This window comes from Arvicanthis niloticus, chromosome 20 (assembly GCF_011762505.2).
Source record: "Arvicanthis niloticus isolate mArvNil1 chromosome 20, mArvNil1.pat.X, whole genome shotgun sequence".
NCBI classification, from domain to species: Eukaryota; Metazoa; Chordata; class Mammalia; order Rodentia; family Muridae; genus Arvicanthis; species Arvicanthis niloticus.
Genome location: NC_047677.1, coordinates 40,674,480 through 40,700,204, shown reverse-complemented (window position 1 = coordinate 40,700,204; position 25,725 = coordinate 40,674,480). Strand labels below are relative to the sequence as shown.

Here is a 25,725-nt window from a genome sequence, read left to right as displayed (position 1 = left end):
ATGGCCTTGAACTATCATATAAACTTCATTCAAATTACAAGAGAAATATAGTATGTTGGAAACCTAGAAATAAAGAATTAACCTTATTTTCAAGAGATAACTCTTTTGCCAGAGAGAACACTGTATGTTTTATAAGGAGCCTTTGCCCAGTGCCTGCTCTGTTCTGCTCTTTGTGTCTTCCCCTCACTTCCTTACTCTCTTCCTAGTCTGCAGCTGAACCTGTCCAGTCTTGAATGCGCAGTCTTTCCCGTCAGTGAACACTCTGCACATCAATTTCAATTTGCACCCCATTTCTGATTTTTATCCCTTACTCTTACACACTACCAAGAACACAACTGGGGAAGGGCCAAGGTCCCAGGGCTTGAATACAGAGCAGAGGTTTAAGGTCCATGCATCCCAGACCTGCCCTGACTCCTTGCTCCATTTGCCTGAGGGTTGATCATTAATCCAGTGCCTACATAAAGACAGGAGGAGGCATCCTTAGGAAGGAACCAGAACCTCCTAAAGCCATGGCTACCACATTAAGTCCCAGCACCACGTCTCGGACTGAGGAGCCTCCTGTAGTGTCAGAGCGCATTCGGAATGCTGCTGACATCTCTGTCATTGTCATCTACTTCACAGTGGTGCTAGCTGTGGGGCTGTGGGTATGTGAGAACCACACCAGCTTCTGGGTGGGCACTGTGCTTGGGGGGCAGTGTCTTAGGGTGCAAGAGGTGTGTCGTGATAAACTGAGATGGTGGTAGGTTGTTACTAACATCATTGTCTTTCTGTCTGGATGCTCTTCTGGTAGAAGTGCCAAGTGGGCTCATTTCTAAGACAACACACTTAGTTATTTGAATAGAGGGAGGGCCGGGAATAACAGATACAGTCTGTTTGCATCTCTAGCATCTGGCAAAGAGGGAAAAACATATGATCTCATTTTCTTTATTTCCATTTATTACTTGAGTTTCTGACTTGGTGAGTTGGCCACTTAAGTCATTTGTCTTCTCTCGGTTCGTTTTTCTGTATCGAATTCTGTGCTGCAAATTTTCACCCAACACTCGACAGCACATTTCTTATCATTTCCACAGCTGACAGAAACCAGCTGCTTTTCAGAGAGGATGGTGTCTTAAACTCCTCCTGGTCCTGGTACTCAGCTGAAAATTGGTCCATGCAGCACTTCCTGGAGAGTGTGTCTACTGCTCACACCCTGGCCCGTGTGGCTGGGGCCTGAAATGCACCTGCTGCTCTTTAACCCCCTTCTTTTCTTCCTTCCTTCACAGGCAATGCTGAGAAGCAACAGAGGCACTGTTGGAGGCTTCTTCCTGGCTGGTCGTGACATGGCCTGGTGGCCAGTAAGTGGGCCCGAGATTGCTGGGGATAAATGGGGTGTGTGCGTGTGTGCACATAATCTTAAATACATTAATCAAACCTGCTCAGGCTATGGAATGTCACATGTACGTGTGCTTTCAGAGTTGGTTGGTTGTAATTGGATGACCAATTGCATGGTTTTCCCTGGGGAGAACTATTTCTCCAGATCTCAGCATCTGTTAGTTGCTTGTAGTTCTCTATCCAGGTTCGAGGCCTCATGAGATTTCCTCCCTCCACAATACCATGTCTACTGGTGGTGCCCTTCTTCAGGTCATGTTCAGGAGGCCATGTTGGTAAGATTCCATAAGTATAGGTTCTCTGACATTTCTAGGAGATATATGCTCATAGAAAATGTCTTCTTCCTCTGGCTCTTACAATCTTTCCAACCCTTCTTCAGCACGGATCCCCACGCCTCAGCTGCAAGGATTGGGCTGTAAATGAAGCAGTTGGCCCTGGGCTCTACAACTCTGTATTTTGATCAGTTGTGGTTTTCTGTCATGGATAAGACCTCTCTTGACTTGTGAGTCTTAAGAACAGAAGACAGAACTACATAGAGGGAGATAAATGGAAAGAATGGTCTATGATGGAGGTCGGAGAAGAAGCCCCTCATTCTGGAGTATGAAGTCCTTAAGACTGATTTAAGTTGCAAAGTCTGATAAAGAGCACTAGCAGTTTTGGCCAAAGACAGGCTCCTTTCACAAACCACTGAATAGTCAAAGTGCCCTTAAGGAAGGTTCAATAAGCTTGTCTGATGAGCAAAATTGTAAGTGCATTCATTAGACTGTGTATGCTGCATAATATTCAACAACACAACCCTGCCATTGCAACACGATCAATAGTAAAACCACCAAGCATAATTATCTTCCAAAATGTTACCACTCTTGTCATTTTTTAAAGCAAGTTCCCGAGTCAAAAGCCTTAAGTAACATCCTTCAGGCAGTCATGTTGAAGAGCAATTAGACTTGTTCTGTGTCATGCAAGAATGCACTCTCACCAATAGGGCAACATCAAAATTCATTAGATGCAATAGCTCTAGACATTCCACCCAAACGATAAAGAATCTACATTCTTCTAACCAGCTCATGGGACTTTCTCCAAAACAGACCATATATTCGGATACAAAGCACCAATTTCTATCTATTGTCAGTAAGTCTACTTTGGATCTCTTAACTCCAGCCACAATCTCTGATTGCATTTCAGATGGGCGCCTCTCTCTTTGCCAGTAACATTGGCAGTAACCACTTCGTGGGCTTAGCTGGAACAGGAGCGGCTTCAGGAATCGCTATTGCAGGTGTGGAATGGAATGTAAGTGGTGCCAAAAGGTTCTCCCTTAAACAAAGGCCATATCAAGGTGTTTCAGTCAAATTCATATACTAGATATTCTGAAAGGTGTCTACAGGATGTACTCCTCTTTGATTTTCTTTCTGCTTCTCTTTATGTTAGTCCCCCTTTTCCCTTAAGCATCCCTAACCCGGTGACCACATCACTACCTCCCTGTGACCAGTCTTCTGAAGTTACCCCTCACAAAACCATGGTCTCTAAAACTCAATGTTCTCTATCATTTCCCCATTGATCAACTGTAATAGCAATATTCTCTCTTCTTCCTAGAATCTAAATTTGTAGCCATCAATTATATAAAATACAAAATAAGTGGTTACCCCTTGTAGGAATCTTCTAGATGAACTCAGCAGTGTAGAATACACTGGGAGAAAATTGTGCATATTGTTTAGGTTTTACACCTTGGAGTGTGGCTCATAAATAGTGGAGAGGACCTGGCACATGCTTCAGGAACTTGATCTTATCTCCCCCAACCCCAACCCAGTATTTTCACATGTCGTGTGTATGCATACAGGCACTACAGATGAGAGGAAGACACAAGTGTAGCATAAAGTCAGACCATGGTCGTAGTTTAGACAGACCATCCCTGGGTGGACTTAGGAATGACTAAGGATCATCACAGATACCTTTGCTCTGCCCTTATATATTTCTTCTCATCTTACATCAGTAGCAGGAGATCCTGCAGTGTATATACCCAGCCCCCAGATGTGCCCTTTGGCCAGAGTTTGATCCTGATAGCACCACAGACTTTGCCTCTAGAGTCACGTTTAGATGGCCTTCTTGGGTGTGACTCTTAGGATTCTGCTCAGCTCTTCCCTTTTAGCCTGGCATGTGGCACTGTCCTTGCCTCACCTCTGTGAGGTGTGGTTTCCACCTCTATAAGATAAGGAGAACTGCCTAAAGTAGCCGTCATCACTTGCTGTTGAAGCAACGCAGTCACACCTGTCAAGAACCTGCAAACACATGGTCAATGTTTGGTTGTGTCTTGGCTTTTGTTTTGTCTGGGGAGTTACGATTAACCTCATCAAGAATCATCACAAAGCTTGAAATTTCCTTTTCATTTCTTTATCCACTCAAGAATATCATGTTCACAACTTGCCATCCAAGGCCAATCCTTTCTGATAAAAATTGGATGCATTTGCAGTGGTCCAAGTAGGCCCAGTCTGTCATGTTTGTTGTCTGACAGTCTTTTCTCTCACATCTTGGGTCATGCCTATTTCTGAGAAATTATTGGCTTCTGGGTCATAAACTCAGAGGAAAGGACATGATAGCTGTCCAAAGACCTCAACTGTTTCAGTGGGACAAGATTTAACAAAATAAGTTCTTACTGCAGTGTTTCTATGCCATGGTCCATGTCTCTATCTGCTGACCTCCAGATAATGCAAGGTCTCTCATGATGTTGAGCTTCTGTGTGGTTTCAATGGATCCCAACACTGTCATGTGAGGTGCCAAAGATGAACCTCGTGAAACCTTTGAGAGGCAAATCAAGTCATAGAATTTTGTCCGTGCTGTCTGAAGATGGTGTCTTTCTCATAATATAAATGATGTCTCACAAGCAGTGCCTCTTTAACTTTACTTCCTCTCCCTGGTCTCTTATAGGCCCTGCTTGTGGTGCTACTTCTTGGGTGGGTGTTTGTCCCCATCTACATCAAGGCAGGGGTGAGTATTCACAGGCCTACAAATGAGCCATCTAGTTGGTTTTCTTCACTAACATCTTCGTAGCAAAACTCAATACTCAAACTCCTCATGGCCTACTGCTAAGAATATGCAGGTGACAAAGCCCCCATCCCTCCCCTGGAAGGGCTCAGAGCAGGATGTGGCCACATATGGGTAAGAAATCTGTAAGGCTCTGTGTAATGGCCACTATGCTTGTCTTTACCTGGTCTAGGAGCCTAAATCTAGGACCTTCCATGTGTTTTTAAGGGAAGCTCATTAGAAAAAATCAGAAATGACCTGGCATTATCTCGAGGGACATCACCCTTAGAAGCAGGAAAAAAATCAGTCCCAAGGGGGTAGAGAATCAACACAGAAGCTAAACATCATGAGAGACCTTGCATTATCTGGAGGTCAGCTGAAAGATAGAGAGAAGTGGACCGTGGAGTAGAAAAACTGCAGTAAGAAGCCATTTTATAGGAAGTGGTAGGGGATAGATGTGGGTCTGCATGGGTGGGGGAGGGGAGGGGATGTTCAACTGTAATAGCCATGTATTCTCTCACCCCTAAAAAGTGAGCAGCCCAGGCTTCCACAAATGCAAGGTTCATGACCAGATTGATATTTTAGGAGGCACTACTCAAATCAGTTGAGAGGACACCTCACACGAGCAATAGGCCCATGGTAGACACTCTGAGAAAGACAGACATTATATTCATGATTTTATAGGAATAGGGGAAAAGGGAAAGATAGACTCTCCTGGGTTAAAAGTAACACATTTGATACCAGATTCTAAAAGTAAGGGGTTGAAGAGAGAAGCGTAGGAACAATTTGAAGACTTGATGCTTCCTGTTCAGGCGGTTTGCAGCCTCCATTAGTGGGGCTAGAAATTACAGACAAGAGGCAAGTGATGGGTTAACAGGGAAAAAGTGACTCAATTCAAAAATGGATGTTTGGTGCCTTTTGGAGTACACCTTAGTGAATTTCGTGTACGTATCAAAAGGCCAGAAGGAGAGTCCTTTATAAAGAAAACACGTTTATTTAGATCACAGTCATGGAGGTTAATCACCATTGTACCCAAAATGCTTTAGCCTCCACTGTGTCAAAATATGGTACAGAAATGGAGAAGGAAATGGTTCCCTGGGGGGGGGGAGTCAAGCATGGACCTCATCCTTGCTTTATGACGATCCATCTCTGAAGACCTCAGTCACTCCTATGAGAATAACATAACCCACCTGTGATGGTGGAGCTCCTGTTATCTGTCTTCCCACTCAGCTCTGCCTCATACAGATAGCACAGTCCAACATCCTCATGTGAGGCACTGAAACTGAACCTCCTGAGAACTTTGGGGAAAAACATCAAGTCATAGAATTCTATCTGTGGTCTCCAAAGAGTGTGTCTTTCTCATGATACAACACATGCTCATTCTATGGCAGTGGTTCTAAAGTCTGAGGTCATTTTAGAAGCAGCTCAATTTCCAAAGTCTTATTGGAGACTCTGGGAAAGTCTTAGGGTTGCTGTGACAAAACACCATAGTCGTAAACAACATGAGGAGGAAAGGGTTAATTTCACCCACAGGTCCACAGCACACTCCATCATTGAAGGAAGGCAAGGCAGGAACCTGAAGACAGGAAATAAAGCAGAGGCCATGGGGGAGTGCTGCTTATTTGATTGCTCACCATGGTTTTCTCCAGCCTTCTTGTTTCTATCATCCAGAACCATGGTCCCAGGAGTGGCAGAGCCTGTGGTGGGGTGGACACATCCACATCAATAATTAATTTTAAAAAATATACACAGGCTTGCCTACAGGGCCATCTGGTGGAAGCATTTTCTTGATTGAGGTTGTCCCTCTTCCCAAATGACTCTAAGTTGTATCGAGTTAACATAAAAGTAGCCAGCACAACACATAATGGTGGTTGCTTACTTACAAGTAATGTTGCTCTTAAATGTTGCAACACTATCAGTAAAAACAATATAAATGTGTATCTATCTATAAGTCATTTAGAGTTGTAGGTACTCAATGTCTACATATACATATAGGACAATAAACCCATACTAGGGCTGAGCATGGTAATATAGACCTACAACCCCAGAACTCGGGAATTACAAGCCAGAAGTTTGTGAGTTCAAGATCATCCTAGACTACATTGTTCGATTGTCTTAAGGAAGGTAGGAAGGAAAACTGGCTCACTTGGCAGGCAAGGAAAAGAGATATAAAACTATTTGTCAAAGGTCACAACTTGTAGTAAATGTTAGGAAGACATCATAAGATGGTCTGTCTCCAGTCTGCATGATCATTTTAGCCTGTAACTCTACCATGAAGCTATGCCTTTCTTATGTGGTTATTCCAACATACCTAATGCAAGGTTCTTAATTGTCCATAGGTGTTTAGCAGATGTAGACTCTGTGGAGAATTCCTGTTGATGACTGTCTCTGCAGGTGATGACCATGCCAGAGTATCTCAGGAAGCGGTTCGGTGGGAAGAGACTGCAGATTTACCTTTCTGTCCTCTCCCTCTTCATCATGGTGGCCATTCACATTTCCGTGAGTTCCACACCTCCTGACAGCTCAGCTGTATGAGGTTCCTTGATAGAAAGACAGGATTATAAAATGGGATGTGGTGTTTCAGCAGGCTGGAGCCGTGTAGATGCCTTAACCTCTGTCAGTTCTTTCTACAAAGCATTCATAAGATAAAGGAGAATTTTAGGACTGTTAATAGAAGTATAAACCATCTAATCCTACTAGCCTTCAGCTATGATGACTGGATATACACAAGGAAAATGTTTTCTCTTTAAGTGATAGCTTAAATGTCACTGGAAGTAACAATATAAAGGACGTATCTTACCTTCTATTTATTCCCCTGTATAATATGAACTAGAAACTAAAAATGGGTTAAAAACAGAGACAACCTAATTTAGGTGATAAATGTATCGTGAAATCGGTAGAAACGGGTCCAGTTTGGAACTGATTAAATGCTTCACAGAGACAAGCATGGTTGGCTAATTGGGAAACCAAGAGGGGGCGTGTGGCTCATCATTCTTTGGAGATAAGCAAGGACTGACAGGAATCAGAGTGGTCACAATGTTTGCAGATCTATTGGAATATCTGTGCCAGGGAAAGACTGCTCACTCTGGAATCTGTCTGGGCTAGGTGAATATTTATAAAGTACTGAAAGTTTTACTCACATACCTTATAAAGTACAAAGACTTCCATGAGAATATTTTTACATTCTCTTTAGCCATTGTGCAGACATCTTGAGCTCTGTTTTCTCAGTGATAACCCTTTCATTCTCTCTCATGTTAATATTTCAATCCAGATTAATATTTTTTTCACGTGAACCAGAAGGGAATTACTTTGCCCAATTATACACTTATTTTTCTAAATTCCACCTTGTTCTTTTCCTAAAACTTCCTCTTTAAAATAGATACCACAGTTAAATGTTACAATAGATTCTTTTTTAAAATGTGTCTTTGAAGATAATTGAAAAGAAAGAAGAAAACATTGAGGATTCGGCACCCAGAATAGAATATATGGAAAATGTAGTTTGCCCCATGTGTATTTGTGTCTAAAGATACATTATCAGCGTTACAACCCACTAGGTGTCATAGTTTTTATGAGAGAAAGGCTGGCCTTAACCTTCGCTTTCTGCCTGAGCTGAATCATTGTTACAAGCAAATCAGCCTCCAGGTTAGGGTAACATAAACATCTGCTTACAGATGAATGAAATTGTAAGTTATCCTTAGGGAGACAGCACTGACATCGCTGGCAGAGAAAGACAGTTTGGAGAGAAAGAGGGAAGCCAGTGAGACCAGGGGTGTCAGGGGTGTCAGGAGCCGTGTGCTTCTGCGTTATACAATAAAGGTACCCAGTTCCCCTCCAAGTCTGACAGTTAGAGCTCAGTCTAAATGCAAAGGGCATTGGCTGAAGAATCACAACTTAAGAAGTCCTCACAGGATGTGCATCCCCAAAATGAGGGCCTCCTGATGATGGAAGGGGATGAGGGTGTTAGTGAGCCAACTGGAGGTACAAAGACAAAGAAGCCAAGAACGTATGTGTTGGACTGTGAAGGATCTGTGGTCAGCCACAGTGATGCAACCCCAGGAGTCAGCTTGCCTGCAAGAGTGTGTCTTAAGTGATATCGGTGATGTTCACTTAAGACATGGGTATCTGTGCCCTTGACCTTTTGCATCTCTGTTGCTGTAATGAAGACCATGACTATCATGGTTTGGGTTTTACTGCTGTGAAGAGACACCATGACCAAGGCAAGTCCTATAAAGGACAACATTTCACTGGTGCTGGCTTACAGGTTCAGAGGTTCCGTCCATTATCGTCAAAGCCTTCTAACATTTCTCAGATGCGTTTCTGGTTTTAAATCAAGGTCTTTTATCCAATTGGAGTTGACATGTGCATCGTGTAAGAGATTCAGATTTATTTTCATTCCTCTGAGGATGTATATCCTATTTTCCCAGTACCATTTGTTAAAGAGCATTGTTTTCCTTTTTGGTTTTTTGATGCCCCTGTTAAGATTAGGTGTCCATAGCTTTGTGAGTTTACCTCCCATCTAACATGAGACTTCCCTGGTACGTGCTGTCTTTATTACTGTGGCTTTGTAGTATAGTTGCAGGTCAGGTAATGTGATGTATCTCTCTAGCTGTATTCTTTATGTTTAAAATTTCTTTGGCTACTCATATGGTGTGTGTGTGTGTATGTGTGTGTGTGTGTGTGTGTGTGTGTGTGTGTGTGTGTGTGTATCTGTCTGTCTGTCTGTGCTTCCATACAAGCACTTGGACTGAATTTTAGTTCTGTGAGGAATGTCACTATATTTTGATCAGTATCACACCAGATCTGTAGATTGCTCTTGAGACTATAGCCACGTTCACAGCATTAATTATACTGGTGGAAGAGCACAGAAGGTGTTTGCATGACCAATGTTTTCCTCCACTTATTTCATTCAGTGTCTTAAGGTTTCCCCTATAGAAAGAAGCCTTTCACTTCCTTGGTAAGGTTTAGTTCTAGGGATTTTTGAGGCTATGATGAATGGGGTATTTTTCTCAGTCTCTTTTCACTGTTGGTGAATAGAAAGCTACTGGATTCTATATGTTGGCTTTGTATCTTGTTACTTTCTGAAAGTATCAGGTCCAGTAGATTTTTTCTTGTTAAAGGTGAACGCCATGGAATCTTTTCAGTATGAGACCATGTCATATGCAGATAAAAGTAGATAACTTTTTCCTGTCTTATCTTCATCCCTTTTAGCTGTTCAAGCCAATCTATCTTCAGTGTGATCTAGCACTGAGATGTCTTTTCTGCTTTTGATTTAAAGGATCTGTAGATCTGTAGACTACTGGAGTCCCCCATGATTATTGAGTTTGGGCATATGTGGTGGTTTTTGCCTTAAAGGTTCTTCTATGACACTGAGAGCAAGAGTTGGTATATAAATATTGACAAAGCTATGTGCCTTAATGAATTGTTCCTTTACAATCTGTAGTTGCCTTCTTTATCTTTTCTGATTAGGTTAGGGGTTTAAATTTTCATTATCAGAGATGATCATTGCTATGCCAAATTGCTTATGGCTTCATGCAGATTTATAGATTACTTTCTAACCTTTGACACTCAGTTCATAGATCGATGCATGTTTCTTGGAGTCAGCACATAACTGGGTCAGTGTTTTGTTGTTTTTTAAATCCAGTCTGCTAGTGTGTGTCTTTAAATTGGTGAGTTAAGGCCATTGTGCTCACTATTATGAGCAAGGAGGGTTTTCTGTTGCTTGTGATTTTGTTTTGGTTGTTCTGGCTGATGGCTAATTTAAGTCAGTCATATCCTTCTGTCCTCATGGTGGTTCTGGGTGTTTGCCAGTTTGCTATGTGACTATGACTGGCTCCTCCTCCATTCTCCTTCATTGTCCTATTGCTTTCAGGCACTGTACCATACTCTTGTATATAAAACTTTCTCCTTCCTCTGTGTACAGCATTTGTTCAAGAATTTCTGTACTGCTGATTTGTTTTCAGTTGCCTTAACTTGTGTGTGTCTCCAGATATTCTGATCTCTTCACCTATTTATTTTATTTTATTTATTTTATTTTATTTTATCTGGAAGCCATCAAGCATCCGCGATCTTCCTGCCTCTGTCCTCCTCAAAGCTGAAGTCACCAGGTTTTAACTTAAGAGACCTTTAATACATTCACAGGGCATCTTTTGAAATGGCACCCAGTTTCTTCCAATTCACTGGTGGCTCTTGCAGCCCATTTTAGATTTTTTAAAATTATTTTATTTATTTACATCCCAAATGTTGCCCCCCTTCCAGGTCCTCCTTGGAGAGTTCTTCTCTCCTTTCTCCCTCCCATTTGCCTCTGAGAGGATACCCCATCCCCTCATCCTTCCTCTCTCCCTGGGGTATTAAGTCTCTACAGGATTAGGTGCATCCTCTCCCACTAAGGTCAGACAAAATAGTCCTCTGCTACAAATGTGCAGGGGTTTTCAAGCTCTCTTGCTGTTCCAGGCCCTAAGTGCCCTCCTGACTCCTCAGGCAAATCTGCACTGTCATTCAGATGTGTCCTGTAACTCTGGGCTTGGGTTCCCTGTTGGCTCCCATGCCCTTGTGCCTAGGTGTCTCCACAGGCTCTTCTAGCTTTAGTGTTATGAGAGACCTGCTTTCTGAAACAGCTGCATAGCCTCATGTGGAAACTGCATGCAAGCCTTCCACTTTTCTGAGTCTGCACCTGCATTTGTTACATTTCTCATGCATTTGTTACTTTTCACCCTTTTCTCCTACATTTGTTACTTTTCTCTTGCATTTGTTACTTTTTACCCTTTTCACCTACATTTGTTACTTCTCTCCTACATTTGTCAATTTTCTCCTGCATTTGTTACTTTTCTCCTGCATTTGTTACTTTTCGTTTCTTTCATACTAGCTATTCAGACCTGAACAATATAGCATGTCTGAGTGTGGTTGGGGTTTGCATTTTCCCGCTGATTACCAATGTTCAACTTCTACTTAATAAAAAGGTTTTGTGGGGATGTGCCCTGGACCGCAGGGGATTTGAGGAAGGGGCCGGCAAAAGAGTGAAAGGACAATAGACACAAAGAAGGAGACCAGGACAAGTTTTCTGATCAAAGTCCATCAAGCTGTATTTTCTCAGGCAATTTATACAGGCAGGGAAGGGGATAATTAGTTTGGGGAAATTTCACAGAAGCTGGGCATTCTGCCACAGCAGATATCTTGCAATGGCAGATGTTTTTTGTCTGGCTCAGGGCACAGCGACTGCTGGCCACCTGCTTTCTCAGGAGTAGATAGCTGAGAAAAAACAAAACCTTAAACTGTTCTTTCAAAATGGAGTAAGGTTGGCTCCTGGCAGGAATGGAGAGATGGTTTGTTGGTAAAAAGTACTCACTGTTCAGAAAAACCTGAGTTCAGTTCATTTCCAGGGAGACTTACAAAGATATGTAACTCCCATTGCAGGGAACCTGGGATTCTTTTCTGGCTTCCACTGATGCCAGGCAGGCAGGAAGTAATTTTACTTTCAGACAAAGCATGCATACACATAACAAATAAGTAAAATGTGAAGAGTTAAGTAAATTTCATGTGCTATTAATATCTATCCTTGTAAGAATGATTTTTTAAGATCATTTATCCATTTGTAATCGGCTCCTGTGTACCTTCTGCTGTTGAATTCTTTTAGTGTCTAGTTTGTAAATATTGTCCCTATTTGTCAGGTCTTCCCTTTGTTGAGTTTTTTCCCTTTTGGGGTAGTGGGGTGAAGGTGAGGGCAAAAGCTTTGGTACGAGTTATTTTTAACTGGTGTACAGAGTGTCAGTTTTCCTAGGCAGTTCCACAATACTTTGCTTGGGTTGAATTCACAAACCCCCATATCTCTGTCCCCTATTCGTACCCCTCCCAGGATTCCCCTTGCTGACTTCCTGTTGCATGTGTTCTATTACCCTCTCCTCATAACCCCTTTAGAGCCATTTTTGATGTTTATGAGCCTCTCTCTGCTTTTATAACCTCTATTCACACTCATGCCCATACATATAAACAAACACACTCTCACACATACACACATATACATAGATACACACACACACATATGTGTGTGTGTGTATGGTTATGTATGTGTTATTTTTATTCAAGTTTACTATATATAATATTGATAACATATTATTAACATAACATTTATATTATTTCTATTTGTATATAAATTAGAAGCTGGGATCCTCATATGGCAGATAACATGTGATGTTTATCCTCCTGAGCCTGGGTTGCCTCATTTAGCATATTTTCCAGACATTTCTTGCAAACTTCCTGATTTTATTTTTCCTTATGGCTGGATAAAATCTCACCATGTGTATCTACGACACTTTCCTTATCCATTCATTAATGGGAGGATATTTCGGTCATTCCCATTTCCTGAACTATTGTGAACTGAACACAGCCACTGGGTCAATGCACACAGTTGATCAAGCTCTGTGGAGTGGGACGTTGACTCCTTTGTGGAGATGTCAAGGAGCGGTATGACCAGGACAGGTGGTAGGTTCATTTTTAGTTTTTTGAGAATTCTCCACACTTATTTCTGCAGTGGCTGGTACAGTTTGCAACCCCACCCATGCTGTGCAGCGGGGGTTCCAGTTCCATTTCTCTTCCCCATCCTCTCCATCATTTGTTGTCATTTGTCTTGTTGATCTCTGTCTTTCTGACGGGTGTAAGATGAAATCTCAAGGCTGTTTTGATTTGCATTTCCCTAATCACTAAGGATGTTGAAAAATATTCTAGATCCCTCTTGGTCATTTTTATTTCTTCTTTGGAGAAATCTCTCTTCAGATCTATGGCCCATTTTTTTTAACTGGGTCATTTGTTTTATTGACTCTTTTCATTTTTTTAAGTTCTTCATCGAATCTGAACATTCATATTCTATCAGAATCTACCAGATTCACCCTCTAACACATATGTAGCTGTAAAAGAATGCCCCCAGTTCCGTGTGCTTCGTTTTTGTTTGGTTGACGGTTTTCTTTGTGGTATAGAAGCCCCATTTGTCTATTGTTGACCTTAATTCCTAGGCAAATCGTGTTCTGTTCAAAAAATCCTTTCCAGGGCCTGTATCTTACAGTGTAGTGCCTATGTTTTCTCTAGCAGGTTCAGTATTTCCTGGCTTACCTGTTCCCCCCGGCTAGATTCTAGCTACCACCCCAGCTTCCCTTTCTCTGACCAACTTTGTTCCTCAGAAGAAAAACATTCAGACAGCTTTATTATCTTTGAACTTGCCATATAACACAATTGCTGGGCACAGAATCTCTTACCCTAACCTTATTGGATAGCCTGTATCAGCCATCCACCAGTGGCAGAGGTCGCTGGTTCTAGCTACCCCAAGATCGTACATGGCTGTTGTGTGTTTCTCATTCCAAAGCCTGGCCCAAAAGGCCCCTTGTCTTTCCTCGTGTCCCTTTTCCTCCTAAGTACACCGAAATCCCACCTTTACTTTTTGCCCAGCAATTGGCTCCCACCTTCTTTATTGACCAAGTCAAGAACCAATCAGGGAACCAGACCTTACTAATAGCACCTCCCCCTACAAGGATATGCCACTTCCTTTATGTAGCCTTTGAACAATGAACTACCTGTGGTGAGTATACAGAAGAGATGGTGAAAATTATCAATGACCTACAGGGGAAATTGTGGTGGGGACATCTAAGTGGACTCTTGGAGGAGGAGCAGGTGTCTACCAGGAGAGCGAGGAAAGGAGGTGGATGTTAGAGCAGGAAACTCAGAGACCTGAAATCCATCTTTCTTTCCCATCCCCACTGTCGCTTTCATAGTCGAACATATTTTCCGGAGCCATATTCATCCAGTTGGCCTTGGGACTGAACCTCTACCTGGCAGTCTTCATCCTCTTGGCCATCACCGCTTTTTACACGGTGGCTGGTAAGTCTGCCTCTGGCTTTACTCACCCATTATATGTTCTGTCTGTCCTCCTTGATCTGTGATTACTAGTATTGGTGTTAGCCTTCCGAGGGCCAGCTTAAGGATACTATCCCATTGACACTGTGAGAATAAAGCACAGGACAAGAGCAGCAATTACAAGAAAGACAACAGAATGTTTATTGTTAGATATAAGAAGATTGAGGTTGAGCAGGTTACATATAGAAATATATATGTATATGATGTACATGATGTATATGATATATATGATGTATATGTATATATGTGTACATATATGCAGGTAACAACAATTAGTGGGGAAGAGGTCATGAATCTGAAAAGGAGCAAGGATCTATATATAGATATATAGATATAGATAGATAGATAAAAATAGATAGATAGATAGATAGATAGATAGATAGATAGATAGATATCCCAAATAGGGGTAATTGAATAGATTATTATGGCAAGCTGTCAGTTTTCCCTTACCTAATATTCAAAAACTCACCAACATGAAACTCCACCAATAATTCACAGAACTTTGTATCTTAGTAAGAAAAGAAAATGAATTAAATATGTTAATAAACACTTAGAAGAAAATGATGTCAAGACAAGCCGTGGCTCACATGGGACCTGTGATATGTTGTCTGCTGACTCTTTTCTATGTTTGGGATAGAGGAGAACCCAGAGGTGAAGAGGGAAATCAGGATGTGTGGAAAAAATGTCCTGCTCCATTATTTTCTATCCATAGGGGGCTTGGCCTCAGTGATCTACACAGACTCTCTGCAGACTTTCATCATGCTGGTTGGCTCCTTAATTCTCATGGGGTTTGGTAAGTGAAGAGTGTGTGCTCTACCTTGGGCTGGGGAATTATGGGAAATGTGCCTGTCTGTTTGTTCTGTAATGTTGCCTCCTGGTTTCACTGCATCATACTTCCATTTCATATATAGATCCCTTAATGGGAATGTTAACAGTCCAGTCATCTGGCTGGGCTTCTTTGGCTGTATTAGATAAAGACTGTGGGTAGACAGGGGAAGTAGCTTCAGTCCTGGCAGCGCCAAGCCCATTCATCTGTTGATAGTCATTGTCCCATGAACTTTGCCTGGGCAGATGTGAATTAACATCTAAACAATCTACTTTATCTTGAATGCTGATGTTCCTTTCTTCTTGATTCAGTCTCTTTGTAAAGCTTCCCCTTGAGTTTTCCACTTGGGTTATTGAGCTTTTCATTTTGGCCTGAGTCTTCTTCAAATTTCTGTTTCTTACTACATCTTGAAACCCTGTATTCTTCTCTTCATCACCTCCTCCAGCTTTATGTTGTGTTTTCTTGTGCATCAGCTCAGGCATTTCTCCTCTTTAAATATATTGAGATGCTCCTTGTGTCCTTCTTAGAGGTCTTGAAATTTTTGATGAGTTTATTACTACTGTTTTTAATTTTGTATCTTGGGGTTGTATTGTGAGAAATATTTAAAATGGTGGCATTCAACCTGGCTTTTCTTAATCAACCACCATGTTTCTGACTAGCCTGGGCCTGCGGCCAGGAGCAGCTGTGGCCATACTGCCAGTGCTCAGCTTGGGCCATCCATTCAGGCAGTCAGAGACACCAGCCCTGCCACTCAGGAGACGCCAGCTTGGGAGATGGCTCTGCCAATCTCTCACACTGTCCCCACAATGCTTGGCTGAGCCCAGACCATTGCAAAATCCATGTGGGCTTGGTACAAATGAGACTCCAATGCTTAGATTATCCAAAGGTTTTATATGTTTGGTAATGCTCAGTAACAAGATGCCCACACAATCAGAGGTGTAACCTAATACTCAACCTAGATATATCAACTACCTTTGACTGCTAGAGACATGCACACATCTGCTTCCATGTTCCCCCCCTCTCTCTGTCTGTCTGTCTGTCTCTCCCCTAGCTCTTCCTCTTCTTTCTCCTCTTCCTCTCCTTACTCCTCCCACCTTAGCTTCTCCTATGAGGTTAATCTAAGTAATTGTGTTCAAACAATGCCTGGAGCAATAAGTCAATGGGAAGGAATTAAAAGGATACAAATAAGAAAAGAAATCAAACTATGCCTGTTTGCCAGTGGTGTATTAGACATAAGAAATCCCAAAGATCTATAAGAAAACCTCTAGAAATAATCAACAATGTGGCAGGACACAGAATAAAAATTTAAAACTCAATAGCCTCTCTATATACCAACAACAAACACACAGAGAATGAGACCATGAATACACTCCATTCACAATGTCCTCAAAGGAAACAACATATCTCAAAATAAAGCCAAGCACAGAAATGAAAGACAACACAAAGAAAAACTTTAAACCTCTGAAGAAAGAGATAAAGGCACTGGAAAATGGGAAGACATCCATTGCTCATAGATTGATAGACTTGGCTTGTGAAGATAACCATATTACCAAAAGCTATTTACAGATTTAACACAATCCCAATCAAAGTCCTCATCTAGTTGGGATAGAAAAAACTATCCCAACATTAATATGGAAACACAAAAGAGAACAGATAGGTAAAATAATCCTGAGCAAAAAGAGAAATACTGACCGGATTGCTAGACCAGATCTCCAGATATTATAGGGCTGTAATAATAAAAAAATGTGGTATGAGAACAAAGACAGATGTGTAGATTAATGGAACATGTTGTCTTTTCCTAGCTTGTACTAGGACAGCCCATTACATCCTACTCATAGCATCCAAATGCTTTTATAGTCCCCAAACATTTTACATCCCCACAAAACAAACAAACAGCAACACAACACCATGATCTGGTTTGTCACAGAAACTTCTGTCTTGGTTATTTTTCCCTCACTGTGACGAAACACTAGAGCAAGTCAGCTTTTAGCATGAAGAGTTTATTTGGAGCTTGCAGTTTAAGAGATATAAGAAGTCATGACTGTCATGGTGGAAAGGAACGTGGCAAGCAGGTAGGCATGGTGCTGGAGCAGAATCTTTGAGCTCACAGCCTGATCCACAAGCAGCAAGCAAAGAGTACATTCTCATGGCTTGAGTCAAATCCCACCTACCTTGTTACATACCTCCTGCAAGTCCATACCTCCAGTGTAGTCAGGGTTTCTACTGCTGCAATAGAACATCATGACCAAAAAGCAAGTGGGGAGGAATGTCAAAGTAACTTAAAATCACCTGATGTACTTGTTGTCTTGAAGACTTACTGCTCAGTAAACTCACCCTTTCCAGCTCTTTCTGAATGCTGGCTGGATAGTTCAACTCAGCTGGTCTGGCTCAAACTCCTCTCCAAACTGACTCATTCAAAGTGCCTTCTCTCAGTTTCTGATTGAATTGCTCTGCTTGGTCTTGCAAGGCCCCCACATAGGGAGGACCTCACCCAAGCCTCAGGAATTCATGGCTACCCAATAACTCACAAGACACTGAACTCAATGCAATCAGCAAGAGGTATATTTTGATCAGCATGCTGAGGTCAAGACCCATGACCCATGCATGGGCAGTGGGGTCTGACCCCCCGGCTTTGGAGGCAGAGAAAATTTAAAGGCAAAAACCACAAGGTAAAAATCACAACCCAGGGGGGAAAACTACAACCCAAGTGGAGTGAAGGGGGGTTATTGGAGAGTACCTGTGGAAAGTCCCAGCCCATTATTTAGTTTGTGACAGGGTCCAAGGAACAGTCATGGGGAACATTTTGTATTGGCTATTCTCAAGAGCCTATTCATATTCAACCATCTATCTTGTGGTCAGCCAAGTTCCTGAAACACAAAGCTCACAACCAAGCTGACCTGCACTCTTGGTTCTGCTCAGCCTGTTAGGAGTTTCTGGAAATTTTTAACTCTGTCAATCTCAAACTAACTCTGACAATCTGTTCTAATCTGGCTGCTTTCTCATTCTATGGCTTGCTCTGTTGTCACTTGCAACCTATTTCTGTAACTCTTGGGAAAACTGCATCTACCCTCCTCTCTCTCTCTCTCTCTCTCTCTCTCTCTCTCTCTCTCTCTCTCTCTCTCTCTCTGTGTGTGTGGTGTGTGTATACTGTCTCTTAAGTCACCTCTCTTTCCTGTGCTGTTCTCCTGAGAGGTGTGCATATCCTATTCCTGATTCATTCTGTCAATTATTTCTCTAATTTGTCAGTTTGTCTGCCACTCAATTAGACATCACTCTCAAACATGGTTGCTTCCTTCTACAAATTAATCTAGCCTACATTGTTAGGGATTAAATATGTGTATTATTTACACATAGATCATACTGTAATCCAGGGAGTGTCTGCCTTCCAGCTGAATCACATAGCCTGAGAAGGTCTTTAGATGTGCCCTTGACAGAGCAACCATGTTGATGAATTAAAATTCCTCTACAGGGGAAAGGGATTATTTTGGATTACATTTTCATATCACTGTTCATCATTGAAAGAAATCAGGACAGGAACTCAAGCAGTACAGGAACCTGGAGACAGGAGCTGATGCAGAAGCCATGGCGAAGTGCTGCTTACTGACTTGCTCCTTAATGCTTGCTCAGCCTGCTTTCTTGTAGAACCCAGGAGCACCAGCCCATGGATGGCACCACCCACAATGTGCTGAGCCCTCCCCAAACAATCACTAGTTAAGAAAATGCCTTCCAGGCCTGCCTACAACTCAATCCTATAGAGGCATTTTCTAAATTGAGGTTCCCTCCTTTCAAATGACTTTAGCTTGTGTCAACTTGATATAAAGCTATCGAGAATATCTCCTAATTCTTACAAGCAGTTCTACTAACTATGGACAAAGTTTTAAAGATATGAGCCTATGAAGGCCATTCTCATTCAAAGTGCCACACTAACACTAAAGGCCTTTTGAAAATCCCTATAGAAACCTACTACTGTAGACTCATCCTAATAAATAGAAAGATATAAAATAAGTTTAAATGAAATTACCATATAATGGTAGACTGTATGTCAGTTGGGACAGGAACTCACACAGGGCAGGAATCTGGAGGCAGGAGCTGATGCAGAGATCATGGAGGGGTGATGCTTACTGGTTTCCTTCCCCTAGCTTGTTAAGCTTGCTTTCTTATAGAACCCAGGACTACCAGCCCAGGGATGGCACCATCCACAATGGACTGGGCCCTCTCCCATTGATCATTAATTGAGAAAATGCCTTACAGATGAATCTCATGGAGACATTTCCTCAAGGGAGGCTCCTTTCTCTGTGATAACTCCACAAGTTAACACCGAAGTTCAAGTTGACACCCAAATTCAGCCAGTACGTACGCCAAAGAATTATTTCTAAACAGGTCTACTTCCCCTGCATCCAAATAACCTTTCTTTTCCACTACCTCTGGTGGGTGGTAGGCTAGAGGGGAGGTTGAACCCTTATTAAAATAGATTGTGAAGGGCTGGAAAGATGGCTCAGTGGTTAAGAGCACTGACTGCTCTTCCAGAGATCCTGAGTTCAATCGAAGCAACCACATGGTGACTCACAACCATCTGTAATGGGGTCTGGTGCCCTCTTCTGGTGTGTCTGAAGAAAGCAATGGTAAATACATAAAATATATTTTAAAAAATAGATTGTGAAAAATATATACTAACACTCCTGCTTCAGCCTCCAAAGTTCAGGGCGTTTCTGTGTTCATCAAATATACTTTATGTTAATTCCCTATTGGAGAAATTCTTGGCAAAGATTTTCTAATATTCAATATACAGCCAGTAGCTTTTCTCCTAGATCATTCTGGATCTTGTCAAGTTGGCAAGTGTTTACAACTCTAGAGGTGGTGGGACCTGGGAAAATGGAGCCAGTAAATGAGGCAGACTGAAGTCTCATGCAGTGGCCAACTTTATTCAGAGCATCAGACAATTTATACTCTGAGGGTTAAGGCAAGTCATCTGAATAAAGTATAGAGTCACAAGAACAAGCTGCACATGGCAAAAACATGTTTTTCCATAGAGGTGTATAAACAAATCACAAGAGCAGGTTGAGTCTAACATGAACTCAGTCCTACCCACTATACCTGGGAGAGGCATGAAAACACATTACAAGTTCAATTCTGTGTTTTTGAAGAAATGGGGATCACAAGACTTGTTTTCCTGTTTTCTCACAAACACTCAGAATTATCCTACAATTCCGTTCTAGAATGTATTCTAACAGACAAGTACTGAACCATTGCACCCCCTCCATACTGAGCTACACTTCTCTGAAAGACTCTCCCTTGTGACTAGCCCTTGGCCTTGTTGCTAGCAACACTGACTGTCTGTGGACCTGGTCTTTACAGTGGGTTCCGAGCAAAAAAATGATAAAAGCAATTTTGGTTCTCTCTCTCTCTCTCTCTCTCTCTCTCTCTCTCTCTCTCTCTGTGTGTGTGTGTGTGTGTGTCGTGTGTGTCTCATATATTACATCCCAACCACAGTTTCTCCTCCCTCCTCTTCCTCTAGTCCCCTCTCCTGGCCCCCAACCACACCTCCTCCTTCAGTAAAGTGATATCAACACTTATGTTTAGTTGATATTCCAGGGATATCAACTAAACATGGCGTATTTAGTTACTGTGATTAAAGCTGGATGAGACAACCCAGTGGGAGGAAGAATCCCAAAAGCTCCACCAGTACTCAGGATTTTGATTCTTAAAGCTGCAGACTCAGAATTATCTCAAAATGGCTTCCTGGCATTGTACCATAAGGGAAGAAAAATATTTCTAGTTGCTAGTATGCTCTGAAGACTCCAGTGTTGGGGACTGCTCTGCCAAATGTTGGAACCTGCACTGCCAAAAGCTTAGGGGCCAAAATTGCTAGAGCCCGCACTGCCCCAAGCCTTGGGGGCTAAATTGTCCCAGCTTGTACTGCTGCTCCGGTCCGTGGGTCAGGGTTCAGCAAAAGAGAAAGTGAGGGAGGATGTGAAGAATGGAGACAAGACAGAGTGTGATTTGGTCCCGTTTATTCTCAAGTCTCTCCTCTTCTCTCTGTCCAAGTCTCAAGTTCCTAGTCCCTAGTTCCTAGTCTCTAGTGCCTCCAAGTTCCAAGTTCCAAGTTTTCAGTCCCCTCTTCTGTCTGCCTCTCACCTTTTATAAGTCTCACTTCTTAAGTCACACCTTTAAGTCACACACACCCAAGGGAAAATCCTGGGTATACAAAACAGAGATGTTCTCAGAGTGTGCTCAGCTGTTGTAGGCTGTTGAAAACAAGTCTCTTGTCAGGGTCTGTGGCTCAAGATGGCTGCACGGATGATAGCCGCCTTCTGTCGGCTCTTCACACTCCAGGATTTCTGTAAGGTTGGACTGCAACTCTGCTCACTGTTGAGTCTAGATTGAGTCCATGGGTTAATCATATTTTCCCAATATCCTGCCCTCCCCTCCCCTCATTGGTAAATTGTATTTTCCCAATATCCCCCCTCTCTTTTTCTCTGTGCGTGTGGGGGGTGGGGGGGAGGTGTCCTGCATCTACCCTACCACTGGGTACAGTCAATTAGGGAGCCAGAACACTACACTTATCCCTTGCTCAGGCTGGTACTTTGCTGCAGGGAAATGCCGAGACACTGCTCTGGGGATGGGAAAGCAGTCTGAGATGTGGGAAAGCCAGAGCTGGTTCTGGGGTCCCCGGGGCCTGTGAAGAGGTTCAGAGCTAGTGGGTTCTCTGACTCTTGGACATCCAAGCATCGCTGGGAGTCATAAAAGAGCCAAGAACAGAGTTGGAGGCTGCAGGCTGGGTACAGCATCTAGCCCAGGGCCAGGAGTAAGGGGAGCTCCAGTTTGTCCCAGCAGCGATTGTCCTTAGCTTGGCAGAGGCAGGCTTGGTGGTAGCTGTGTCTGGGAGTGCAGAGAGATCTTCTACAGGAGAATTAAGCTATGGTTCTGTAGCTGAATGCCTCCTCCATGGCTCCTCATGGCAGATCTTGATGAAAGAGGCAGCCCATGGTTCTAAACAGTTGAGTGTCTGTTCATGGTGGGAAATGGATGCATAATGTTCCATACACACTTCTCAGTAGTCCTGTGATTAAACATCTTTTGCAGGGAGGAATTTCTGGGAAAGGAAGCTTATTGTCTAACCCCTCCAGGCCTCTAGGCACCTCATTAGCATGGAGAACTGTTTTAAGCCTGCATGACCATGGGACACGTTTCTCTCTCTCTCTCTCTCTCTCTCTCTCTCTCTCTCTCTCTCTCTCTCTGTCTCTCTCTCTCTCTTTCTAAAGATTTCTTTAATTTTTATTTATATGAGTACACTGCAGCTATCTTCAGACACACCAGAAGAGGGCACTGGATCCCATTACAAATGGTTGTGAGCCACCACATGGTTGCTGGGAATTGAACTCAGGATCTCTGGCAGGGCAGTCAGTGCTCTTAACTGCTGAGCCATCTCTCCAGCCCAGACATGTTTCTTTTATATGAGAAGCATGGCTTGTGTTCCAGGCCAGGAGTCTGGCAAGGAGCAGGGAGTCATCTAAGTCTTAGGTGTGTGCTCACCGAGTCTCCAAGTATCAATCTGCTCTACCTTACTAAACTTCCTGGCATGGAAGTTTACCATCCAACCTCAGCATGTGTGTGTGTGTGTGTGTGTGTGTGTGTGTGTGTGTGTGTGTGTGTGTGTGTATGGCTATCCCTTTGAGTGTATCTGTCTCCCTCTGTTGTCTTTCTCTCCCTTCCCCATCTTCACTCCTTCTTTCTTCTTCTGTGTGTCTTTCTCTGTCTCTGTCTCTGTCTGTCTCTGTCTGTCTCTGTCTCTCTGTCTCTGTCTCTTTGTGTGTGTGTGTGTGTGTCAGTGTATCACCATTTATGTGTTTCCATCTCTGTCTCTCTCCCATCCCCCTCTCTCCTTTCCACCCTAATCCAGAGGCCTTTGTTTCCCCCACACACACTTGTTCATATAAAATTGTAGCTCCTACTTGGGTTTTGAACTAGAAAACCTGACTACAGTGAAACATATATCTCTAGGGCTTCAAGGTGGGAATGGAAGCCATGTATGCCTGTTCTCCTACTTCATCAGGAAGTTTGCAGAAAAAGCTGTGGCCACAGAAAGTATGACACTAAGCAAAGTGACTCAAGCCTAGAAAAATCAAACAGAAGACAAACATCGAATGTTCTCCTTCAGTGAAGATCCTAGCCTGCGATGTACACATGTATACATGGAAACATTGTAAATGTGGGTAGGGTGTAACTTAGAAATGTGATGGAGAAAGGTGTGACCTCAGTGATAGGAAGTAGAGAACACAGGAGTGAAGGATAGAAAGGTACTTTCTTCTGGTTTCAGCTGTCATGGTTCTGTGTGTGCATGTGTGTCCATACATTTGTGTCTGCATATGCGTACATGTTTGTGTGTGCATGTGTCTGTGCATTTGTGTATGTATGAGTATGTGAGTGTCTGTGAGTGTGTGTATGAATGTGTATACACATGTGTGTGCGTGCCCTCCTCTGTGTGTGTTTGTGTGTGTGTTGAATAAAAATGTAATTGACAGAGAACGTGTAAAACCATAACAAAGTTCTTTTGCTTCTAAATGGCCATTTTGTAACTGTGAACAGTCTAGTGAGATGTGTAGAGTTTGGTACTGGGCAAATGTTATTAAGTGGTGACCTTAATTGAACTGCATAAGTATTTTCTTATGTATGAGTTCATCGCTTTGCTAGGTGATTTACTTAAGAAATAAGAAAGAAACAATATTAAGGAATTATTTTCTTTGAATGCTCAGTGGAAGCCAGTATTCTATCATGGATGACCCCACAGGCATGCACCCGCCATTGCGGAAAGCACTGAAGCTGTGACCATGGTAACAGGAAGCACTCAGGTGCCTTCGCTGCAGTGGAGCTTGTGAACATGCGCTCTTTGAAATCCTCACACATTCTATCTGATGCCTTTCTAGCATTTGCTGAAGTCGGAGGCTACGAGAGCTTTACAGAGAAGTACATGAATGCCATCCCCTCTATAGTTGAGGGGGACAACCTGACGATCAGCCCCAGGTGCTACACTCCTCAGCCGGACTCCTTTCACATCTTCCGAGACCCTGTCACTGGAGACATTCCATGGCCAGCATTGATGTTTGGAATGACCATTTTATCCATCAGGTACTGGTGTGCAGATCAGGTGAGCATAGACATTTGCAGGTGTGACTGTGTTTATTTTATTTGTCTTGTTTGATGTAAAAGCATCTAGCTTTTCCTATTTTGTGCACATTGACCATATTTAAAGTGTCAGATACTTTTCTATGTCTTGTCTTGTAGAAAACAGATGACTTGTTCCCTCCTCACCACATTATGTTTTCTCCCCTCAGAGACACATTCAGCTCTTTCATTTAAGTTTTTTTAGACTTCTTTTCTAGTCTCTAAACTACTGTGTTTGGTATATTTTGTGACACGTCAGAACTGATATAATTTTTGACGGCAATAGGAATAGATACTCACCAAGTGTATCTCACATCAAATCAGGATCTTAAACTTAACAGGCCCCCAAATGACTCAAAGGTTTATATTTCTCTCTTCAGACTTTTTAGTTTTAGTGTTTTTCTCTTAATTGGGAATTTACCTTTCTTTCTTCAGTTCCCCATCTTCTATTGTCCCGACCTTTCTGCAGCTCTTGATCACAATTTTAGAGCATTCAGTCTATAGTTTTTGTCATTATATGAAAGTAATTATTTGCTATCACACACACACACACACACACACACACACGGATGCACATGTTTTGGCTCTGTGTGTGTGTGTGTGTGTGTGTGTGTGTGTGTGTGTGTGTGAGTGTGTTGCGGTTTTCTTTTTCTATTAACAATTCTTACTTTAACCTTAAAGTTTCTTGGCAATCACTACTTGTTATGTATCAAAACATCTGCAGATTGGTGGAACACCCTCGCAGTATTTTTTTTAACCAAGCTTTGGCGTCAGTCATATACCAGAGTAGGAGACTCCACTTCTATTCTATCTCTGTAAACAAAATAGCAAGACTTCACACTGTGGTTTCTTAGAAGCTGCTAAGAACAAAAACAGTGGGTGTTACAAAGAACCCAGGGGTGCACCTGGAATGAAAGGGTGAAAGGGAGAGGGGGGGTGCTCCCACTCAAGAACAGTTTACAGAAATCTGGAGACCTGACTCCTTTTTAAATACACAGAAATGCACAGAGGGTTTGAAAAAAAAAAAAACATGTAGAAACTGGAAAATCTATTCCAACTGACAGAAGTAAAATCTCCATAAACTCTCCATATTGAAATGGAGATATGAGATTTACCTAACATAGTATTCAAAAAGGATGCCTACAACCAAACTCAGGGAGGAGAGGAAGGCAATATATTGACAGACTGGGAACTTCACCGGATATCTAAAAGTGACAAGTCATTTAGGGGAAGGAGGCATAATTGAACCAGAAAGTCAGTGGAGGAACACAGCAGCAGATACACCAAGCAGAAACAAATAACAAACTTGGGGGGAAGAAAACCATTCAGAGAAATAGTGGTGGAAACGTCTCAAGTCTGGGAAGGGAACCAGAAATGCAAAGCCTGGAAGCTAACTGAACAGCCAACAGGATGATTCAAAAGATGTTCACAGGAAGACATGTTACAGTCAAACCATC

At 42.4% G+C, this 25,725-nt stretch overlaps 1 protein-coding gene across 2 annotated transcripts in view; it reads left to right on the top strand.

Annotated features, from left to right (window-relative positions):
* The first annotated feature begins 500 nt into the window (after positions 1 to 500).
* The window catches only part of LOC117724597 (solute carrier family 5 member 4B-like), a 50,078-nt gene continuing 24,853 nt past the window's right edge, over positions 501 to 25,725 (top strand). For both annotated transcript variants that reach the window (XM_034524497.2, XM_034524496.2), the window contains exons 1-8: positions 501 to 644; positions 1,263 to 1,334; positions 2,551 to 2,655; positions 4,288 to 4,347; positions 6,778 to 6,882; positions 14,139 to 14,244; positions 14,993 to 15,073; positions 24,031 to 24,251. In XM_034524497.2, coding sequence (XP_034380388.1) covers positions 510 to 644; positions 1,263 to 1,334; positions 2,551 to 2,655; positions 4,288 to 4,347; positions 6,778 to 6,882; positions 14,139 to 14,244; positions 14,993 to 15,073; positions 24,031 to 24,251 — 885 coding nt within the window. In that variant the 5' untranslated portion in view covers positions 501 to 509. The remainder of the gene's footprint in view (positions 645 to 1,262; positions 1,335 to 2,550; positions 2,656 to 4,287; positions 4,348 to 6,777; positions 6,883 to 14,138; positions 14,245 to 14,992; positions 15,074 to 24,030; positions 24,252 to 25,725) is intronic.